The 19963-nt window shown below is 46.1% G+C and overlaps 1 protein-coding gene and 1 long non-coding RNA gene across 4 annotated transcripts in view; both read left to right on the top strand.

The window, feature by feature from the left end:
* Nucleotides 1-19963, top strand: part of LOC117512516 — a 528597-nt gene that overhangs the window by 67514 nt on the left and 441120 nt on the right. The gene's annotated exons all lie outside the window — the stretch shown is intronic.
* The window catches only part of steap2 (STEAP family member 2, metalloreductase), a 100449-nt gene that overhangs the window by 33467 nt on the left and 47019 nt on the right, over nt 1-19963 (top strand). For all 3 annotated transcript variants that reach the window (XM_034172518.1, XM_034172509.1, XM_034172502.1), the window contains exons 4-5: nt 953-1119; nt 6138-6665. In XM_034172518.1, the coding sequence (XP_034028409.1) occupies nt 953-1119; nt 6138-6665 (695 nt within the window). The remainder of the gene's footprint in view (nt 1-952; nt 1120-6137; nt 6666-19963) is intronic.

The raw sequence follows: 19963 nt of genomic DNA, 5'->3' as shown, positions 1-19963 counted from the left end.
AGATTTCCTGTTTTGGTGGTGGCGTGGTTTCAGACACTTGGCTTGATTTAGGCATCCTTGCACTTGGTCTTTGAACTGTTGTGTAGATAACGCCTTCATGCAACAATTAAATGCATTTGTTGCCTAATCCACAAACGTATGCCTTAGAATTATACTGTGTTTGACAAGGTAAACTCACGCACCCTCTTCTCCCTCGGCCATCTTGTAAACAAAGAGTTTAATAGTTACATTTATAAACAATGTAGGTTCGAAATGGTAAGTTTACAGTTACAGTGCTGTCAACAGTTAAATATGAGGTCAAGAAAGATGTCTTTATTTTATTTTTTTATAAAACAAGTATGTGTTCCTTGAAGTCAAGAAAGGGTTACTATAAAGTGAGTATTGGAAAAACTGGATATCATTTTCATGTTGAGGTGTCAGGGTTGTTGTCGGCAGCTGCTGAAAGTAACTAATAAAGAATATAACTTAGTTATTTTAAAATTGAGTAATCAGTAAAGTAACTAAGTTACTTTTTCAAGGAGTTGTCAGCAGTAAGTAATTGGATTACTTTTCCAAAGTAACTGTGGCAACACTGCCGGCGATGGCATAATGCAATCACCGCAACATGAAATGACACTAGGAATAGGGTGTAGGCATAGGCTCAGCTTAGCTTACCCCCCCCCCCAACCTTTGATTGGAGTAAACGAGTAAAAAAATCAAATGAATGAATGTTTTTCAGGCATGCTGGAGATTCATATCTATTACTGATTTAACACTGTATAGTGACGCGAGAAATCATATTCACACTCCAAACAAAAGGTAGTTTCAGTCAGAACCAGTATCACAGAGGTCAGATATGTGTAGCATCAGTCACACAGCACAAACATCATACAAAAACCTGGAGGTGCCACTCTGTCAAGATTCTGATTTATTTTGCTCACTGCAAAAGTCATGTGTCATTTTTGTGGTGCAGGGAAAATCCTGGTGGATGTGAGTAACAACAGGAGGGTGAATCAGTATCCAGAATCCAACGCTGAGTATCTGGCCTCACTGCTACCGGACTCCATCGTAGTGAAAGGCTTCAATGTAATCTCAGCCTGGACCATGCAGCAGACCTGCCCGATAGATGCCAGCACACAGGTGCAATTTGCAAAGTCCAACACATTTGGTTCTCCTCAGACAAACCTGTGGTGTGATTGCATCAGACTGAGATGAATCCCGTGGGCTCCATTTAGAGGTGTGCTCACCAGTAGGAAGAAAGTGTGTGTGTGTCCAAAGTCAGATCAACATACCCAGGCTTTCCTTGTGTGAGCTGGCTAAACAAATCTTAAATACAGAATCTCAGAATCTGAGCTGCTTGGTACTATGACAGTGGTTAACAGCTCGGTTTGTTAACTTTGGCTTTCTGCTTAAGAGTCTGAGTTCCTATAAATGATTCACATGCCATGTATTTCAGCCAGGAGGAGTAGGCTATGATAATGGAGAGCTTAGGGGAGTTAGGGGAGCTAAAGCAACACTGCTGCTGTGAATAAGATGAGCAAAACGCTGACCAGACCTCCTAAACCTTAAACCTGATACAGAAGATTTAAAGATGATAATCAAGAAGTGAATCTATATTTGGCTGTGTTCCATAATGAAGGATAAGTGGAAATCACTTTCGATTTTAGCCAAATCATAGTGTCTTAATCCCATAAGTAACCCTAACCTATTGCACAATTACCTGTTTATAATATGTCATGTGAAAAAACACTGGTAAATATGATTAAGCATTAATTAGTTTCACAGTGTCTGGAAACAATTTAGAATTTTAAATGATCATTAGTGAGAGCAGAGAACAGGTTGAGACGAGCCTGGAGAGGTGGAGATATGCTCTGGATAGAAGGGGAATTAAACATCAGTAGGAGCAACATGGAGTACGTGTGTGAGTGAGAGGGAGCGAGGTGGAAGAATACAGCGAGGAGTAGACATGGTGAAGGTAGATGAGTTTAAATACTTGGGGGCAACTGTCCAAAGTAATGGAGAGTGTGGCAGGGTGGTGTGGGTGGCAGGAGTGATTTGCAACAGAAGCATATCTGCAAGAGTGATGGGAAGGTGATGGTCTAGTGGTTAAGCATTGAGCTTGAGACCAGAGGGTCCTTGGTTCAAATCCCAGCCTGACAGAAAAATCACTAAGGGCTCTTGGGCAAGGTCCTTAATCCCCTAGTTGCTCCTGATGTGTAGTGAGCACCTTGCATGGCAGCACGCTGACATCGGGGTGAATGTGAGGCATTATTGTAAAGCGGTTTGAGTGTCTGATGCAGAGGGAAAAGTGCTATATAAATGCAGTCCATTTACCATTTAAGAGTGAAGGGGAAGATTTGCAAGACAGCAGTGAGACCAGCAATGTTGTACAGCTTAGAGAAGCTGCTGCAGTTAGAGAATAATAGGGAATAACCCTGTTGTTGTTGTGTCTGATGATTTGCAGATGTTAATGCTGGATTTTACGGTCGCAAATTGAGTTTTACCGGTGAGGCATTAGCTGAGCTAGTAAAACGGCAATTTACGACCGTAATCCAGCATTAACATCTGCAAATCATCAGACACAAGGGGGCTATTTGCATTTTAATCCACTTCCAACGTTTGCACAGATCCGTGTCCACCACTGAAGGCTCCATCTTAATCTGCATAATAATATATTTCGGTAAAAATGTTACACAGACAAAGGATGTGGTCGGTTCGTCAAAGCTTGCCGTGGCAACAGTGTCTTCATGCCAAACTGGAAATTCTGTTTCTCACCGTACTATAAGTCGCAGGACTTTCATATAGTACCTTAAATGGATCCATTTCGATGTCGTTGCTCCGCCAGTTGTTGTTCTTCTTCTTCTTCATGTTTAATGGCGGTTGGCAACCTCTCGCTCTCAGCTGACAGCGCCATTATTGACATCTCTGTAGCAACGCGCGCTGACAGGGCGTGGAGTAACACATTAAATGTGAAACGGTTTTAATATTTTGCCACCGTTTATGCAATGTTTTATGGTCTGAAATCTCACACGACTAACCAATCAGATTTGCAGAAAAAATGTAATTGGATTAGAATTTTCTTTGATAGTGATGAGGATGGACAGGTTAAGAATGAACATAACAGGGGACAACTCAGGTGGGATAATTTGGAGACATCTCTCGTCATTCATATTTGATGAAGTTTCTGTAGTTTTAGTTCAGTGAATGGTTTTCTGATGATAAATGAAAGCTATGCCAGTCCGCCGTCAATATGTTTTTATTTTGTGAACTTGAAGTTAATATTTCAGAATAAAAAGCAAGTTTATGATTGGGAGCTTTTAGATTCTTTTCAAAATTGCATCAATATCGTGGGCCACGTGGAACTATGAATCATTACATCCCATCATTTGTCTTACGTCTCTCCATTTCTTTTAAATTGTCTTTTAGTGGCCATTATAAATGCTGATACCAATTTACCTGCACGTCATTCTTACTGGTTGATGATATCTGTTTGCTGATTTACTGGTGAGGTTCAGAGAAAAAATTAAACTGTGTGTGAGACATGCACATCACTTGCATGCGTGTAGTGCTGTAGAAGTTCACAAATTGCCCTTGGACACTTTTGATTCTGCACATGCAACTTCTACAGGTGTAGCGAAAAATCAAGAATGCAGACAGCACAAATGGGGTCCGTACACCTGAACTATGTCAGAGCCATGGCTAGTAGGGGCTTTGCAATGACAGTAGGATGCATGAGTGGTGTACAGTCATTGTACAGGTGTCGTGTTTGAGAAATACTACACAAGTAGTCCACACTTGCTATTTGTACAGCCCGCAAGACAGAAGTACATCTCATTTTGTGTGGCATCGCAAGATTCCGGTTATATATATTGGCAAAATTGTGTATCATATAGCATTGGAGAAGGGTAGAAGAGGGTGCTGCCAGGATTATATTCCACAGTATGCACCAGACCCCCCCCCCCCCCCCAAAAAATACTCTGGCGCATGAGGTTTTTTTGAGAGGAGATGTGATCATGAGTGATGATGAGTAGTACTGGAGCGCTGCGCTTTAATGCAGCACAAACCCACAGTGGAAATTTTCACTCTTTCAGCGGCTTGGACAGCGGCACAGCCTTGAGACTCATGTCAAAATATGCGTCCTGTACACACAACATATTTTTATTGTTGTAATATTGACAGTACCAATGGCTGGCGGGCATGCTGCCACAACATCTGAGGGTGTTGGACCTCCGTAGGCAGATGATAGAAGTTGAATACAGCCACAAAGCAATATTGGCTGTGCTAATACAGGAGCACCAATGTGAGGTCGAGGCGTCAGAGGTGGTGGCGGGCCTCCCTTTATATGCTAGTCAGTGATTGGCATGTGCTAACCACCTGCGTCACTGGGGCAGCCGGTACTGCTGGTTTATGGAGGTGGTAATTTGCAAGTCACACACACTTCTCAAACACTGAACATGCATTGATCACTTGCAGACATAACGCTTGGCAGAAGCTGACAGCACAATATTCCCCATGCCTCTTGCATGGCAGGCGTGCAGCCTGTATGTAACAAGTACTGCACCTATACTCTTTCACAAACCTTTGCCTGGATTCCTGTGGCACAGCTGCAAGCTACCACTTTGTTTAACATGTGCGTGTCCAACACACATGCGGCGGGTTGTGAGTGAGGACTTAGACTGGAGTACTCCACATGCCTTTGATTATTGCTTACTCTGATTATGACCTTATTTGGGTTAAGGCAGTCCGATTAAGATCAGAATATTAGTGTCAAAATAAATGCAGGCACCTGTGTGCCATGTCATAGCTTCATGGACAAAATATCATAGCTGACATTCCCTCACAATGCAAGTGAAACATCTCCTCTGTGGCTGCCCATTTAATGTTTAATTGACAGCCATTCGAGCAGAACCCAAACCTCATCTGAACAGACCTCATATCAGAAGCATCCAGTTGTTACTTCGGTCACTAGCTACCAATCTCCTGTATTTATTTGAATATATCAATAGTGCATTCATTAGAATATTAACACAAGTTTAGATGGTCATGCACGCATATTGTGGTCCAAAAGCATTTTCTTGATTTTATCATTCCTTTAATAATTCCCCTTCTAGCTTCTTACATATAGCATAATACCCAGGTGTGGGCATATCAAATGTTAGAACTATCTAAGCTTTTTGAATGTAAGACATATTTGTCTAGAACACTGCACTGTAAACCCAAACACCCAAAATGCTGTAATTAATAGGTTAAGTACAGTAAACTTAATTAATTTTTAATTAATATAATTTCAATAATTTAACTATTGTCATTTGAATTTATGATACTGATCATTTTTGATTAAGCTTCCCTCTTATGAATTAAGTAAGCACCACGTGAAAGTAGAATTTCACTGTACTTACTTTTATTGAAAAATATATGGAGAAACAATTCAGAGTTCAGGAGGTTTGCACAAAATTTCTAATGAACCTGCCAAATGGTTTGAGCAGCAGAGATTTGTTTGAATTCATTTGTCAGACATGATTAATGGTAGGATTTAACCTGAGATGCACACTCCCGAGCAGATGGTGGTGGGAATGAACCTAATGTGATGGAGACAATTACCCAAGTTGTTTTAATTTAGGTGGCATCTTGGCTTAGTGATTAGTACTGTTGCTTCACAGCAAGAAGGTCGTGGGATCACTTCCCACCTGTGGTCTTTCTATATGGAGCTTGCATGTTCTCCCTGTGTTTGCGTGGGTTCCCTCCAGGTACTCCAGGCTTCCTCCCACATCCAAAGATATGCAGGTTAGGTGAATTGGAAGCTTTAAAATTGACCATAGGTGTGTGGATGTTTGTCTGTCTATATGTGGCACTGCGGTAGACTGGCATCCTGTCCAGGATGTACTCCATCTTTGCCCTATGACTGCTGAGATAGACAGTCTGTCGCAGACCCATCACTGATTTATTACTAAAAATAATATGGAAGGTTGATCTGGATGTGGAGTTAGTGACGTACTTGAGATGAACTGTTTTCTTGTAATGGGAGATAACTTGGATATTTGTGAATAATGACCTCATCCGCTGCAGATTAGATTATCTGTGTGTGTTGGAGAGTTTGTCTGCCATCATGTCCTATGTTGTGGTGGAGTTCATTTTCACCTTTCTTTATTTCTGTGTAGGTGTACATCTGCAGTAATTCAGCGGAGGCTCGACAGCAGATTATGGAATTAGCCCGCCAACTGAACTTCCAGCCAGTGGATATGGGCACACTGTCTTCTTCACGGGATATTGAAAACATGCCTATATATTTATTTCCTGGCTGGAGGGGGCCCGTCCTTGCAGCTGTGGCCCTTTCCATATTTTTTTTCTGTTACTCATTCACAAGGGACATCATCCACCCGTATGTGAAAACCAAACAGGGTGACTTCTACAAGATTCCCATCGAGATGGTGAACCGGACCCTGCCCACTGTGGCTATCACTCTGTTGGCCTTGGTCTACCTGGCAGGCCAGCTGGCGGCAGCCCACCAACTCTATTATGGCACTAAGTACAGACATTTCCCACACTGGCTAGAAGGCTGGCTGCAGAGCCGCAAGCAGCTAGGCCTCCTCAGCTTCTTCCTGGCTGCTGTTCATGTCCTCTACAGCCTCTGTTTGCCCATGAGGAGATCTGAGCGCTACCTGCTCCTCAACATGGCATACCAACAGGTAGGGGAGCTAGATCTGACACTACACCCACCCCAAAGCTGCACTGCGTTCATGCTAAGCAAACATTTTTTCACTAATTACATTTTTGATATGAGGAGAACTGGAAAAGAAGACTCATCAAATACCAGCTTTGTAACATGTTTGGGAATACACATATCTATACACTAAGAGACAGCTGTATGTTTGTGGCTGTGTATATGTCTCCTTTCTGTCCAAACAACACCTCAGAATTGAGGCGAATTTGGTCCACCTATAGTTTGACATACAGAGAGTGACATAGACTATTGACCACCTTAGCAGTAATAGTACTAGCTAAGGACAGAGACTGAGCCAAACTTTGCTCACATATGCTGTGGTATTGTAGATATGTTTGTATGTCTAAATGTTGGTATGGGTTTCAGGAGGTGACGTGGGACCCTTGAGTTGCAAAGGTGCATGTTCAATCAATCATCAATCAACTTTTTTCTTGTATAGCGCCAAATCACAACAAACAGTTGCCCCAAGGCGCTCCACATTGCAAGGCAAGGCCATACAATAATTATGAAACACAGTCTACGTCTAAAGCAACATAACCAAGGGATGGTCCAGGGTCACCCGATCCAGCCCTAACTATAAGCCTTAGCGAAAAGGAAAGTTTTAAGCCTAATCTTAAAAGTAGAGAGGGTATCTGTCTCCCTGATCTGAATTGGGAGCTGGTTCCACAGGAGAGGAGCCTGAAAGCTGAAGGCTCTGCCTCCCATTCTACTCTTACAAACCCTAGGAACTACAAGTAAGCCTGCAGTCTGAGAGCAAAGCGCTCTAATGGGGTAATATGGTACTATGAGGTCCCTAAGATAAGATGGGACCTGATTATTCAAACCTTATAAGTAAGAAGAAGAATTTTAAATTCTATTCTAGCATTAACAGGAAGCCAATGAAGGGAGGCCAACACGGGTGAGATATGCTCTCTCCTGCTAGTCCCCGTCAGTACTCTAGCTGCAGCATTCTGAACCAACTGAAGGCTTTTTAGGGAACTTTTAGGACAACCTGATAATAATGAATTACAATAGTCCAGCCTAGAGGAAACAAATGCATGAATTAGTTTTTCAGCATCACTCTGAGACAAGACCTTTCTGATTTTAGAGATATGCGTAAATGCAAAAAGGCAGTCCTACATATTTGTTTAATATGCGCTTGAATGACATATCCTGATCAAAAATAACTCCAAGATTTCTCACAGTATTACTAGAGATCAGGGAAATGCCATCCAGAGTAACGATCTGGTTAGACACCATGCTTCTAAGATTTGTGGGGCCAAGTACAATAACTTCAGTTTTATCTGAGTTTAAAAGCAGGAAATTAGAGGTCATCCATGTCTTTATGTCTGTAAGACAATCCTGCAGTTTAGCTAATTGGTGCGTATCCTCTGGCTTCATGGATAGATAAAGCTGGGTATCATCTGCGTAACAATGAAAATTTAAGCAATACCGTCTAATAATACTGCCAAGGGAAGCATGTATAAAGTGAATAAAATTGGTCCTAGCACAGAACCTTGTGGAACTCCATAATTAACTTTAGTCTGTGAAGAAGATTCCCATTTACATGAACAAACTGTAATCTATTAGACAAATATGATTCAAACCACCGCAGCGCAATGCCTTTAATACCTATGACATGCTCTAATCTCTGTAATAAAATTTTTATGGTCAACAGTATCAAAAGCAGCACTGAGGTCCAACAGAACAAGCACAGAGATAAGTCCACTGTCCGAAGCCATAAGAAGATCATTTGTAACCTTCACTAATGCTGTTCTGTACTATGATGAATTCTAAAACCTGACTGAAACTCTTCAAATAGACCATTCCTCTGCAGGTGATCAGTTAGCTGTTTTACAACTACCCTCTCAAGAATCTTTGAGAGAAAAGGAAGGTTGGAGATTGGATACAGAGGAAGTTGACAGCTGTAGGCACATAAACCAGATATTAGATTAGAACTTTATTGATCCCTTGGGAAGACTCCCTCAAGGAAATTGAGGTTCCAGCAGCATTGTATAGCAGCACACAGGGTAAGAAGCACAGAATATCAAAAGTGAAAATATAAATACACAATATAGAGTAAATACCAGACATACTAATCAATAGTGGTTTACATGCTACTACTGTTCTCTTATTTCTGTCCTCTGCCTTTCTGTTACTCCTCCTCCCCCTGAGTGAGGAGTTGTACAGTCTGGTGGCCTGAGGGACAAAGGAGTTTTTCAGTCTGTTGGTCCTGTACTTGGGAAGGAGTAGTTTGTGGCTAAAGAGGCTCCTCTGGTTGCTGATGACGGTCTGCAGAGGGTGACTGACATTGTCCATAATGTCCAGTAGTTTGTCCAGTGTTCTCCTCTCTGCCACCATCACCAGAGAGTCCAGCTTCATGCCAACCAGTCTGCCTGATCAGTTTGTCCAGCCTGGATGTGTCTTTCTTGGATGTGGTGCCCCCCCGAGCACACCACAGTGTACAAGAGGACGATGGCTACACTGACTGGTAGAAATCCACAGAGTTTCTTGCAGATGTTAAATGACCGTAACATCCTCAGAAAGTACAGCCTGCTCTGTTCCTTCCTGTACAGATGGTTGGCATGGGTTGTCTAGTCCAGCCAACACAGGTGCTTGTAGGAATCCACAGTTTCCACCTCCGCTCCCTCAATCAGAACTGGCCGTGGTCTTGGTCTGGACTTCCCAAAGTCATGACCTGCTCCTTTGTCTTCGAGGTGTTGAGCTGTAGATGAGCTGTTGAGCTGTTTACTAGTTTGAGAGGTCCTGCGACTTATAGTCCGGTGCAAATTATATACAACAAAAAAAAAAAAATCATGATTCACAACCACAATTTCTTTACACTTGAAATGAGAAACCACACATTAAACTGCTTTTTCATTTTTAAAAATGATCCATCAGCCTCAATTAATGGATTACAGCTGGCACTGTAACCTGGCACCAAACTCCCGTGTGACAAATGGACTGCCAAGACATAAGGACTTAAATTCTTTTCAGATGTCATTTTGTAAAGGTGGATAAGTTTTCATCAGACTGAAGATGATCTCACTGAAATGAACAGGTAAGACTGTATATTTACTCCTTGTGTGAATGGTTTTAATATTTAATAATAACATGTTATGCTACTAACGTACAGTACATTAACTGTATTCAAGAAGGAAATTATATTTATTTTAAAATAGCTAATACTTTCAGTCCCTTGTGTCCCTTTATTTGGGCTTGAAATCAGCAGGTCCTGTTCTCATGATGACGTAACAACAATATGGCCACGGCTGAGGGCTGAAATAGAGCGAGGCTTCAGACAGCTGTTTATCCTTCACATGCGCACTTATCGACTTTTATTGTCAGGATTTTTTAAAATATCAACATTTCATCATTTTATTGATTATTTGTGCACATTTTTTGGTGTCACCTACACTTTAAAGTGTTCTCTAAATGTACAATTGTCATGGCGTACTATTTTACTCATGTCGGGTGTTGTGTGGGCCGCTGAAGAGGAGGTACTGCTGCCCACCACCACCAGAGGGCGTCCTGCCTGGAGTGCGGGCTCCAGGCACCAGAGGGCGCTGCCAGCCTCACAGGAGCAGCCGGGGTGACAGCTGTTGCTTATCACCGCGACAGCTGTCATCAATCATCATATCCACAATGGTATACAGCAAGACGGCATCTCCACCTCATTGCCGAGATATCGTTCTAACCTGAAAGGTAATATCCTCAGCCTGACAGCTTGATTGAAAGCCTTTTTTGTGATTTTGTGAGTGATAACAGACTTTTTCTCCAACGGAGAGGTGGAGGTAGCTTCCCTGCCGTGCAGATTGCTGGGTGCAGACGCACCACGTTAACTGTGTTTTTGTTCCTGCCAGCAGTACCAGGTCCGACACGCGGAGGCAGTGGCCACCTGGGAGTTCGGGACTTGGCAGCTTCAGTATTCCCGGGGTCTGGTGGCGGAGGAAAATCGTGTAGTTTCCGGTTCTGCTTTGGACAGGCGTCTCCTATCCTCGAGCCTGCCCACACGACACCCTTGTAATTTGACCATCGATCTATTGTGTGATCTGTTGTGTTTATTGTGCACGTTCACAACAGTAAAGTGTTGTTATTTGACCTATTCCATTGTCCCGTTCATTTGCGCCCCCTGTTGTGGGTCTGTGTACTTACACTTCCCAACAGGATATCCGGCCAGCGTCATGGATCCCGAGGGGCGTCAACCGCTGTTGAATGGCCAATGGAAGAAACAGGGCGCACAGGCGTCCGCAGGAGGGGTGATCGGTGGAGTTGCAGCGGATCCTCACCGCTTTCACGACTCGGTTGGATTTGATGACCGAGCAGAACGTCCTCCTGAACCGCAGGGTGGAGGCTCTCGCCGCGCAGGTGGAAGCGCGCCCTCTGGTCGACCCTGTGCGTAACAGTGACGTTCCACTGGTCGTTCAACGACCCCTCCCACCTTCCCCGGAAGCACACATAAGCCCCCAGAGCCGTACGGGAGGCTGTGGGAGACGTGCGCGGATTTCCTTATGCAGTGTTCGCTCGTCTTCGCACAGCGTCCCATCATGTACGGACTGAGGCTAGCAAAGTAGCTTATGTGATAAATCTGCTTCGGTGGTGAGGCACGCGCTTGGGCTACAGCACTCTGGGAGCAAAATTCACGGCTCCTTCTGCCATATGATGGGTTTGTGAGGAGTTCAGAACAGTGTTTGATCACCCAATAGAGGAGAGACCGCTTCAGCTGTGCTGCTGTCAATGAGACAGGGGCGCCGGAGCGCAGCTGCCTATGCAGTCGACTTCCGCATCGCGGCTGCGAGGTCAGGCTGGAATAGCACGCCCTCCGCGCCGCCTTTGTAAACGGACGTCACTGGTTCTAAAGGAGCACCTGGTGCTAAGGATGAACCGCGGGATTTAGAATGGCTTATCGATCTCGTCATACGATTAGATAATCGGTTGGAGGAACGCCGTCGGGAACGAGATGAAGGGCAGTGGCGGGGCTACGCGCCGTCCCTCTCCCTTCCGGTTCCGATCGCGTTCCGCCCTCCCACGCTCCACGGCCCCTGCGCCTCGTGTGGTTACAGCTCCCCTGCTGACGAAGCTATGGGACACGAGCAGGGCCACATTTAGAGCACCAAGTAGACAGAGGAGGCTGGACCAGCGGGGCGTGTTTTGTTTTGGCTCGATAGAGCAGTCAATTGAAGAGACTGCCCCGTGCGGTTAAACACCAACGCCCACCCTTAGAGACTGGGCTAGGGTGGGCCGAGACATTCAGTGGGACACACCCACATTGCTACACGACTCCCAGTTAGGATCCTGTATGAGGATTTACCCTGAAGGCCCCAGCACTGGTGGACAACGGGCTCTGAAGGGAATCTGTTAGACCGCAGAGTGGGGCCAGGGATGATAGGGCCTCCCTCTGGTGGCTTCTTACCTGCCTGTGCAGGTACTGAGCACTAGATGGCCCCTCCTCCCTCAATCCCGCATAGGACACCACCTGTAACTCTGGTGGTGTCAGGGAATCACCGGGAGGAGATCGAGTTTTTGTGACTCCAACTACCTCCCGTGTGATCTTGGGGTTTCCCTGGATGTTGAAACACAATCCCGGATCGACTGGCCGTCCGGGGTAGTGGTTCAGTGGAGCGAGACCTGCCATCGGGTATGTTTAGGTTCCTCGGTACCCCCTGGTTCCCAGGCTAAGGAGGAGGTCAGAGTCCCACCCAATCTAGGGACGGTGCCGGTGGAGTACCACGACCTGGTTGACGTGTTCAGCAAGGATCTGGCGCTCACCCTTCCCCCCCCACCGTCCGTACGATTGTGCCATTGATTTGGTTCCAGGCGGTGAGTTCCCGTCTAGCAGGCTGTACAACCTCTCACGACCTGAGTGCGAATCAATGGAGACCTACATCCGGGACTCTTTAGCCGCCGGGTTGATCCCGGAATTCCACCTCCCCGATGGGTGCAGGTTTCTTTTTTGTGGGTAAAAAAGATGGCGGACTTCATCCATGCATTGATTACAGGGGACTGAACGAAATCACGGTTCGTAATCGATACCCATTGCCCCCCTGTTGGATTCGGGTTCACGCCCCTGCATGGAGCCCGAATATTCACCAAGCTAGATCTTTAGAAATGCGTATCACCTGGTCGGAATCCGGAAGGGAGACGAGGGGAAGACGGCATTTAACACCCCTTTAGGCCACTTTGAGTACCTGGTCATGCCGTCGGTCTTACAAACGCCCCTGCGACGTTCCAAGCTTGGTTAATGATGTTCTTGCGGGACTTCCTGCACCGATTCGTCTTCGTATATCTAGATGATATTCTCATCTTTCTCTCCGGATCCTGAGACCCATGTCCGACATGTACGTCAGGTCCTGCAGCGGTTGTTGGAGAACCGGCTGTTTGTGAAGGGCGAGAAGTGTGAGTTCCACCGCACATCTTTGTCCTTCCTGGGGTTCATCATCTCCTCCAACTCCGTCGCTCCTGATCCGGCCAAGGTTGCGGCGGTGAGAGACTGGCCCCAACCCACAAGCCGTAGGAAGCTGCAACAGTTCCTCAGCTTTGCTAATTTCTACAGGAGGTTCATTAAGGGCTACAGTCAGGTAGTTAGCCCCCTGACCGCCCTGACCTCACCAAAAGTCCCCTTCACCTGGTCGGATCGTTGCGATGCCGCGTTCAAGGAGTTGAAACGGCGCTTCTCGTCTGCACCAGTTCTGGTGCAGCCCGATCCTAGCCGCCAGTTAGTGGTTGAAGTGGATGCGTCGGACTCAGGGATAGGAGCTGTGCTATCCCAGAGCGGGAAGACCGATAAGGTCCTTCACCCGTGTGCCTATTTTTCCCGCAGGTTGACCCCGGCCGAACGGAACTATGACGTCGGCAATCGAGAACTCCTTGCGGTGAAAGAGGCTCTTGAGGAGTGGAGACATCTGTTGGAGGGCACGTCCGTGCCATTTACAGTTTTTACTGACCACCGGAACCTGGAGTATATCAGGACCGCCAAGCGGCTGAATCCCAGGCAAGCCCGCTGGTCACTGTTCTTCGGCCGTTTTGACTTCCGGATCACCTACCGTCCCGGGACCAAAAACCAGAGATCGGATGCCTTGTCCCGGGTACATGAAGACGAAGTCAAAACGGAGTTGTCGGATCCACCGGAACCCATCATCCTGGAGTCCACTATCGTGGCCACCCTCACCTGGGACGTTGAGAGAACCGTCCGGGAGGCCCTGGCACGAAGCCCGGACCCCGGGACTGGGCCGAAGAATAGACTCTACGTCCCACCAGAAGCTAGGGCTGCAGTCCTGGACTTCTGTCATGGTTCTAAGCTCTCCTGTCATCCCGGGGTGCGAAGAACCGTGGCAGTTGTCTGGCAGCGCTTCTGGTGGGCGTCCCTAGAGGCCGACGTCCGGGATTATATCCAGGCCTGTACCATCTGCGCCAGGGGCAAGGCCGACCATCGCAAGGCCTCGGATTGCTACAGCCGCTGCCCGTGCCTCATCGCCCCTGGTCCCACATCGGCCTGGATTTTGTCACGGGCCTCCCGCCGTCCCAGGGCAACACCACCATTCTCACGATAGTGGACCGATTCTCCAAGGCGGCCCACTTCGTGGCCCTCCCGAAGCTCCCAACAGCCCAGGAGACAGCGGACCTCCTGGTCCACCACGTCGTCCGGCTGCATGGGATTCCAACAGACATTGTCTCTGATCGTGGTCCCCAGTTCTCCTCGCACGTCTGGAGGAGCTTCTGCCGGGAACTGGGGGCCACGGTAAGTCTCTCATCCGGGTATCATCCCCAAACCAACGGGCAAGCAGAACGGGCCAATCAAGAAATGGAGCAGGCCCTGCGTTGCGTGACAGCCGCGCACCCGGCGGCCTGGAGTACCCATCTGGCCTGGATCGAGTACGCCCACAACAGCCAAGTGTCATCCGCCACCGGCCTCTCCCCTTTTGAGGTGTGTCTGGGGTATCAGCCCCCGTTATTCCCGGTGGTTGAGAGAGAGGTCGGTGTGCCCTCGGTCCAGGCCCACCTGCGGAAGTGCCGTCGGGTGTGGCGTGCCGCCCGTTCTGCTTTGCTGAGGGCCCGGATGAGGACAAAGGCCCATGCAGACCGGCGGCGGACCCCAGCTCCTACGTATCGTCCTGGGCAGGAAGTGTGGTTGTCTACCAAGGACATTCCACTGCAAGTGGCCTCTCCAAAACTACAAGAACGGTACATAGGTCCTTTTAAAATTCTCAAGGTCATCAGTCCCGCCGCAGTGAGGCTTCAGCTTCCGGCCTCACTGCGGATCCATCCCGTGTTCCACGTGTCCAGGATTAAACCACATCACACCTCACCCCTCTGCACTCCGGGTCCGACACCACCTCCTGCCCGGATCATCGATGGCGAGCCGGCTTGGACAGTGCGCCGGCTTTTGGATGTCCGACGGATGGGCCGGGGCTTCCAATATGTGGTGGACTGGGAGGGGTACGGCCCCGAAGAACGCTCCTGGGTGAAGAAGAGCTTCATCCTGGACCCGGCCCTCCTGGCCGACTTCTACCGCCGCCACCCGGACAAGCCCGGTCGGGCGCCAGGAGGCGCCCGTTGAGGGGGGGGTCCTGTTGTGTGGGCCGCTGAAGAGGAGGTACTGCTGGCCCACCACCACCAGAGGGCGTCCTGCCTGGAGTGCGGGCTCCAGGCACCAGAGGGCGCTGCCGCCTCACAGGAGCAGCCGGGGTGACAGCTGTTGCTTATCACCGACGACAGCTGTCATCAATCATCATATCCACAATGGTATATCAGCAAGACGGCATCTCCACCTCATTGCCGAGATATCGTTCTACCTGAAAGGTAATATCCTCAGCCTGACAGCTTGATTGAAAGCCTTTTTTTGTGATTTTGTGAGTGATAACAGACTTTTTCTCTAACGAGAGGTGGAGGTAGCTTCCCTGCCGTGCAGATTGCTGGGTGCAGACGCACCCACTTTAACTGTGGTTTTGTCCTCGCCAGCAGGTCCAGGTACCGACACGCGGAGCAGGGCCACCGGGAGTTTGGGACTTGGCGGGCTCCAGTATTCCCGGGGTCTGGTGGCGGAGGAAATCGTGTGGTTCCGGTTCTGCTTTGGACAGGCGTCTCCTATCCTCGAGCCTGCCCCACACGACACCTTGTAATTTGACCTTCGATCTATTGTGTGATCTGTTGTGTTTGTTGTGCAAGTTCGCAACAGTAAAGTGTTGTTATTTGACCTATTCCATTGTCCGTTCATTGCGCCCCCTGTTGTGGGTCTGTGTACTTACACTTCCCAACATCGGGCTTCAAATAAAATACAATTAGCAGTCATGCTCACGTCAAGCAAATAAATATGGAGAAATGTCTTTATGAAACAGCAAAAAGTGCTGTCAAATGACACAAAGAGCTACACTATAAAAACCCACACACAACATAAACAGGAAACAGATAAATGCCGCCGTGAGCTGATTTAAAAACTGAACTCACTGTAAGTTGCGTTGGACCGCTTTGGTCACTTTGAGAAATGTTCCACATAGAACCCAACAGAGATCAGTGCTGGGTTCAAAAACCTGTTGTGATAATCCACCGTTAATTATTAAACAAGGAAGAGGAAAAGTCCCAAACAGCTGACTGCGCTCTGGAAAGAGACTCAAATAAAACAGGTCTGTCCTGTCATCACTAATCGGAGTCCCGGCTAGTCTGTAGCTGGGAACAGGAACATCCCCACCACAGTGCGAGCTCAGCCCCGCTACTCCACCCAAAGTCACAGTGTGGCGACAAATCTGTCCCAAGATGCCTATCTTCAGGAAGGAGACATCGAATAACAGAACCACCAAAATAAGATCACGTAAGAAAGGAAAAATAAAATCTTTGTTCTGAAGAATACCGTAAGGTGTTTTTTTTTTTACTGGAAGACTACACTTTGTGAATGAAGGTGGACTTCTTTATTTTATTTTTTCTATTTTGACAAAACCTTATTGGGACTTAATGGTGAGTTTATTTATAAATGTACTAAAAAAGGAGTTTAAAATTATCTTGTACATTCATCTCACATATATCATCTGTTCATTGGCTTAAATAAGCAGTTTATGCTAGTAACAAAAACATTAATTAGCTCTCAGCTTCTGATGCCTAAAGCAGTGTTTGTGTTTTATATACGAGGTCTATTAGAAAAGTATCCGACCTTATTATTTTTTTCAAAAACCATATGGATTTGAATCACGTGTGATTGCGTCAGCCAAGCTTGAACCTTTGTGCGCATGCATGAGTTTTTTCATGCTGTCAGTTGCGTCATTTGCCTGTGAGCAGAGCGGCGCACCACCAGTCGCTCTGAGCCGTCCTTAAAGCGACAGTAACACTCCGTAATCTCTTTGAAGCCCATAAAATTTTCACCAAAATCCATCTGAATTTCTCGAATGGTGTCCACTTTGATGTCCCTCACAGTTTCTGAAAAAATTTTGATCAAGCAAAGCGGCAGTCTCTGAGCCAATCCTAAACAATGAAAAAAATGACGAGAGGGGTGGACCACTTTGTTCTGGGGGGATTTGCAGAAACTGCTAAGGAACATCACTACAGAAATGGGAAAGCTGAAAATCAATCAATCAACATTTATTTATAAAGCGCTTTACAGCACCGACTGGTGTCCAAAGTGCTTAACATTAAAAACACAAATTTACAAAATAAAACACATATAAAATAAAATTTTAAAACAACACATAAAAAAAAGAACATAAAAATAACAGAACATGTCACCTCCCCACTAAGTGTTAAAAGCCAGTTTAAATAAATAAGTCTTTAACTTAGATTTAAAAAGTGCTAGGTCAGGAATAGTACGTAACTCAAGAGGTAGCTCATTCCACAGTCTGGGGCCAGCTACCGTGAAAGCATGATCACCCCAGCGTTTATATCTTGACCTTGGAACATCTAAGTAAAGCTGGCCAGACGCCCTTAACGTCCTACTGTAGGTGCGCAAAGTTACAATTTCAGACAAGTAGGGAGGTGCAAGGCCATAATAGCTTTAAAAACAAACATTAAAATTTTAAAATCAATTCTAAAACGAACTGGAAGCCAGTGGAGTGAGTATAGGATGGGCGCAATATGCTCACGTCTAGAAGTGTTTGTCAAAAGACGAGCAGCAGCATTCTGCACCAACTGGAGACGCACAAGAGACGACTGATTAATGCCCGCATAAAGTGCATTACAATAATCAAGTCTGGCGCTGATGAAAGCATGAATGGCTGTCTCAAGATCACGTCTACTGAGAAAGTGCTTTATTTTAGCCAAGAGGCGAAGTTGGAAAAAACTAGCTTTGACAACAGAATTTATCTGTTGATCGAACCTCAAACAGCTGTCAAATATCACTCCCAAATTCTTGACAGCTTGTTTTACATAGTTAGCCAAAGCACCAAATTTGGTGTTACCAACATTTGGTATGCCAGTGCGCTCAAACACCATGATCTCAGTTTACCATCATTCAGGTAAAGGAAGTTTCGGGACAGCCACTGCTTTACATCACGAATACAATTAAATATGATGACAAACGCATCACTCCCATTAGTCCTCACAGGCAGATAGATTTGCAGATCATCTGCATAACAATGAAAGGACAAATTGTGCTGGGTTATAATTGACCCCAATGGCAGAATGTACAAAGAAAATAGAATCGGCCCAAGGACAGATCCCTGCGGCACTCCACAGCACAGAGGAGCAGTTGATGAGGAAAGGTCCCCAATCATGACAGAAAAGCTCCTTTCAGCCAAATATGAATCTAAACCCACTCAAGTGCAGTACCATGAATGCCAATAAAATGTTCCAACCGGGAAACAAGTACTGTGTGATCCACAGTATCAAAGGCTGCTGTGAGGTCCAACAGAACCAGCACAGCAGGATTCTCTGCATCCACCGACAGAGTAATATCATTATGAACTTTTAAAAGTGCTGACTCAGTGCTGTGTCGCGATCTAAACCCAGACTGGAATTTTTCAAGGATGAGATTGTCTTCTAAAAATGATTGTAACTGTAAAAAGACAACCTTTTCTAAAACCTTAGATAGAAATGGCAGATGAGACACAGGTCTAAATTGGATAAAACTGATTGAGTCCAGGTGAGGTTTTTTAAGAAGAGGTCGAACCACAGCATGCTTAAAAGCAGCTGGAACAGACCCTGATCTAAGACAAGCATTGATAAAAGTTAGGAGACCCACCCCAACAGTATTAAAAACCTCCTTCAGCACCTTAGCTGGAACAACATCTGAAGGACAACTTGTAGATTTTATGTTTTACAACATCAGCGAGAGATGCAAAAGAAATGGGCTCAAACTGTTCGAGCACAGCAGAATGTGCACGAGGAGCAGACAACTCAACATTACAGCTCTGATCAGCGTTCTGTCTGACTGATGAAACCTTATCAATAAAAAACTGAAGAAACTCCTCACAGGTTGTGGTTGTAGCGTCCATCAAAACAGAGGTGTGTCGATTTACAACTGAGTTTATAGTCTGAAATAACACACTGGGACGATGACAACTGCTCGAAATAATATGAGACAGATATTGTGCTTTTGCCTCCTTCACAGCCTTCTGATAGTTAGTTAGACTGTCCCTCAGAAAAACCCAGAGACACCTGTAGTTTGTCCTTTTCCATTTTCTCTCCGCCCGTCTGCAGCGTTGCCTGAGGGCACGTGTCGTGGCATTTAACCAGGGTCGGATTTTGATTTCCTGGATTTGCAGCGCATCGGTGCAACAGAGTCCAAAATGGACTGTGCATGTAGAGTGGAAAGAAGAGAGGATGTTATCTGGGAGTAATGGAGAAACCAGTCCATTCATGGCATAAAACGAGAGTCCATGAAGGCAGCAGCAAAGTCCCCCGCTGTCGAGGAGGTAACCAAACGGTGGCGAGAGACAGGAACAAGTGGCTTACTAGCAGATGGAGGAGCAATAAATTCAAAAATAACAGGAAAGTGATCTGAAATAGCAACACCAGATATGTCCTTAAGTGAAACTGAGAGCCCCAAAAGAAATAACCAGGTCCAAGGTGTGTCCAAGATTATGTGTTGGTCCATCCACAACTTGTGTTAGACCAAAAGAGTTCAGGAGGCTTTTAAAATCATCAGCCAGCTGATTAGAAGGACAACAGATATCACCACAGACCAAAAATTTGTCATATTTTGGGATAAAATCTGCCAGAAACTCAGAAAACTCCTGAATAAAATCCTTATTAAATTTGGTGGACGATAAACAACAGCACAGAGCACAGGACAGTCGAACTCCATCACAAACAACTGAAGTTCAAAAGTGGAGTAGACATTAGAAGATAAAATCGGCATTTAAA

The sequence above is a fragment of the Thalassophryne amazonica genome, chromosome 1 (genome assembly GCF_902500255.1).
Source record: "Thalassophryne amazonica chromosome 1, fThaAma1.1, whole genome shotgun sequence".
Classification (NCBI taxonomy): domain Eukaryota; kingdom Metazoa; phylum Chordata; class Actinopteri; order Batrachoidiformes; family Batrachoididae; genus Thalassophryne; species Thalassophryne amazonica.
The sequence above is the reverse complement of the archived record's forward strand: the minus strand, read 5'-3'. Positions and strand labels throughout refer to the sequence as shown.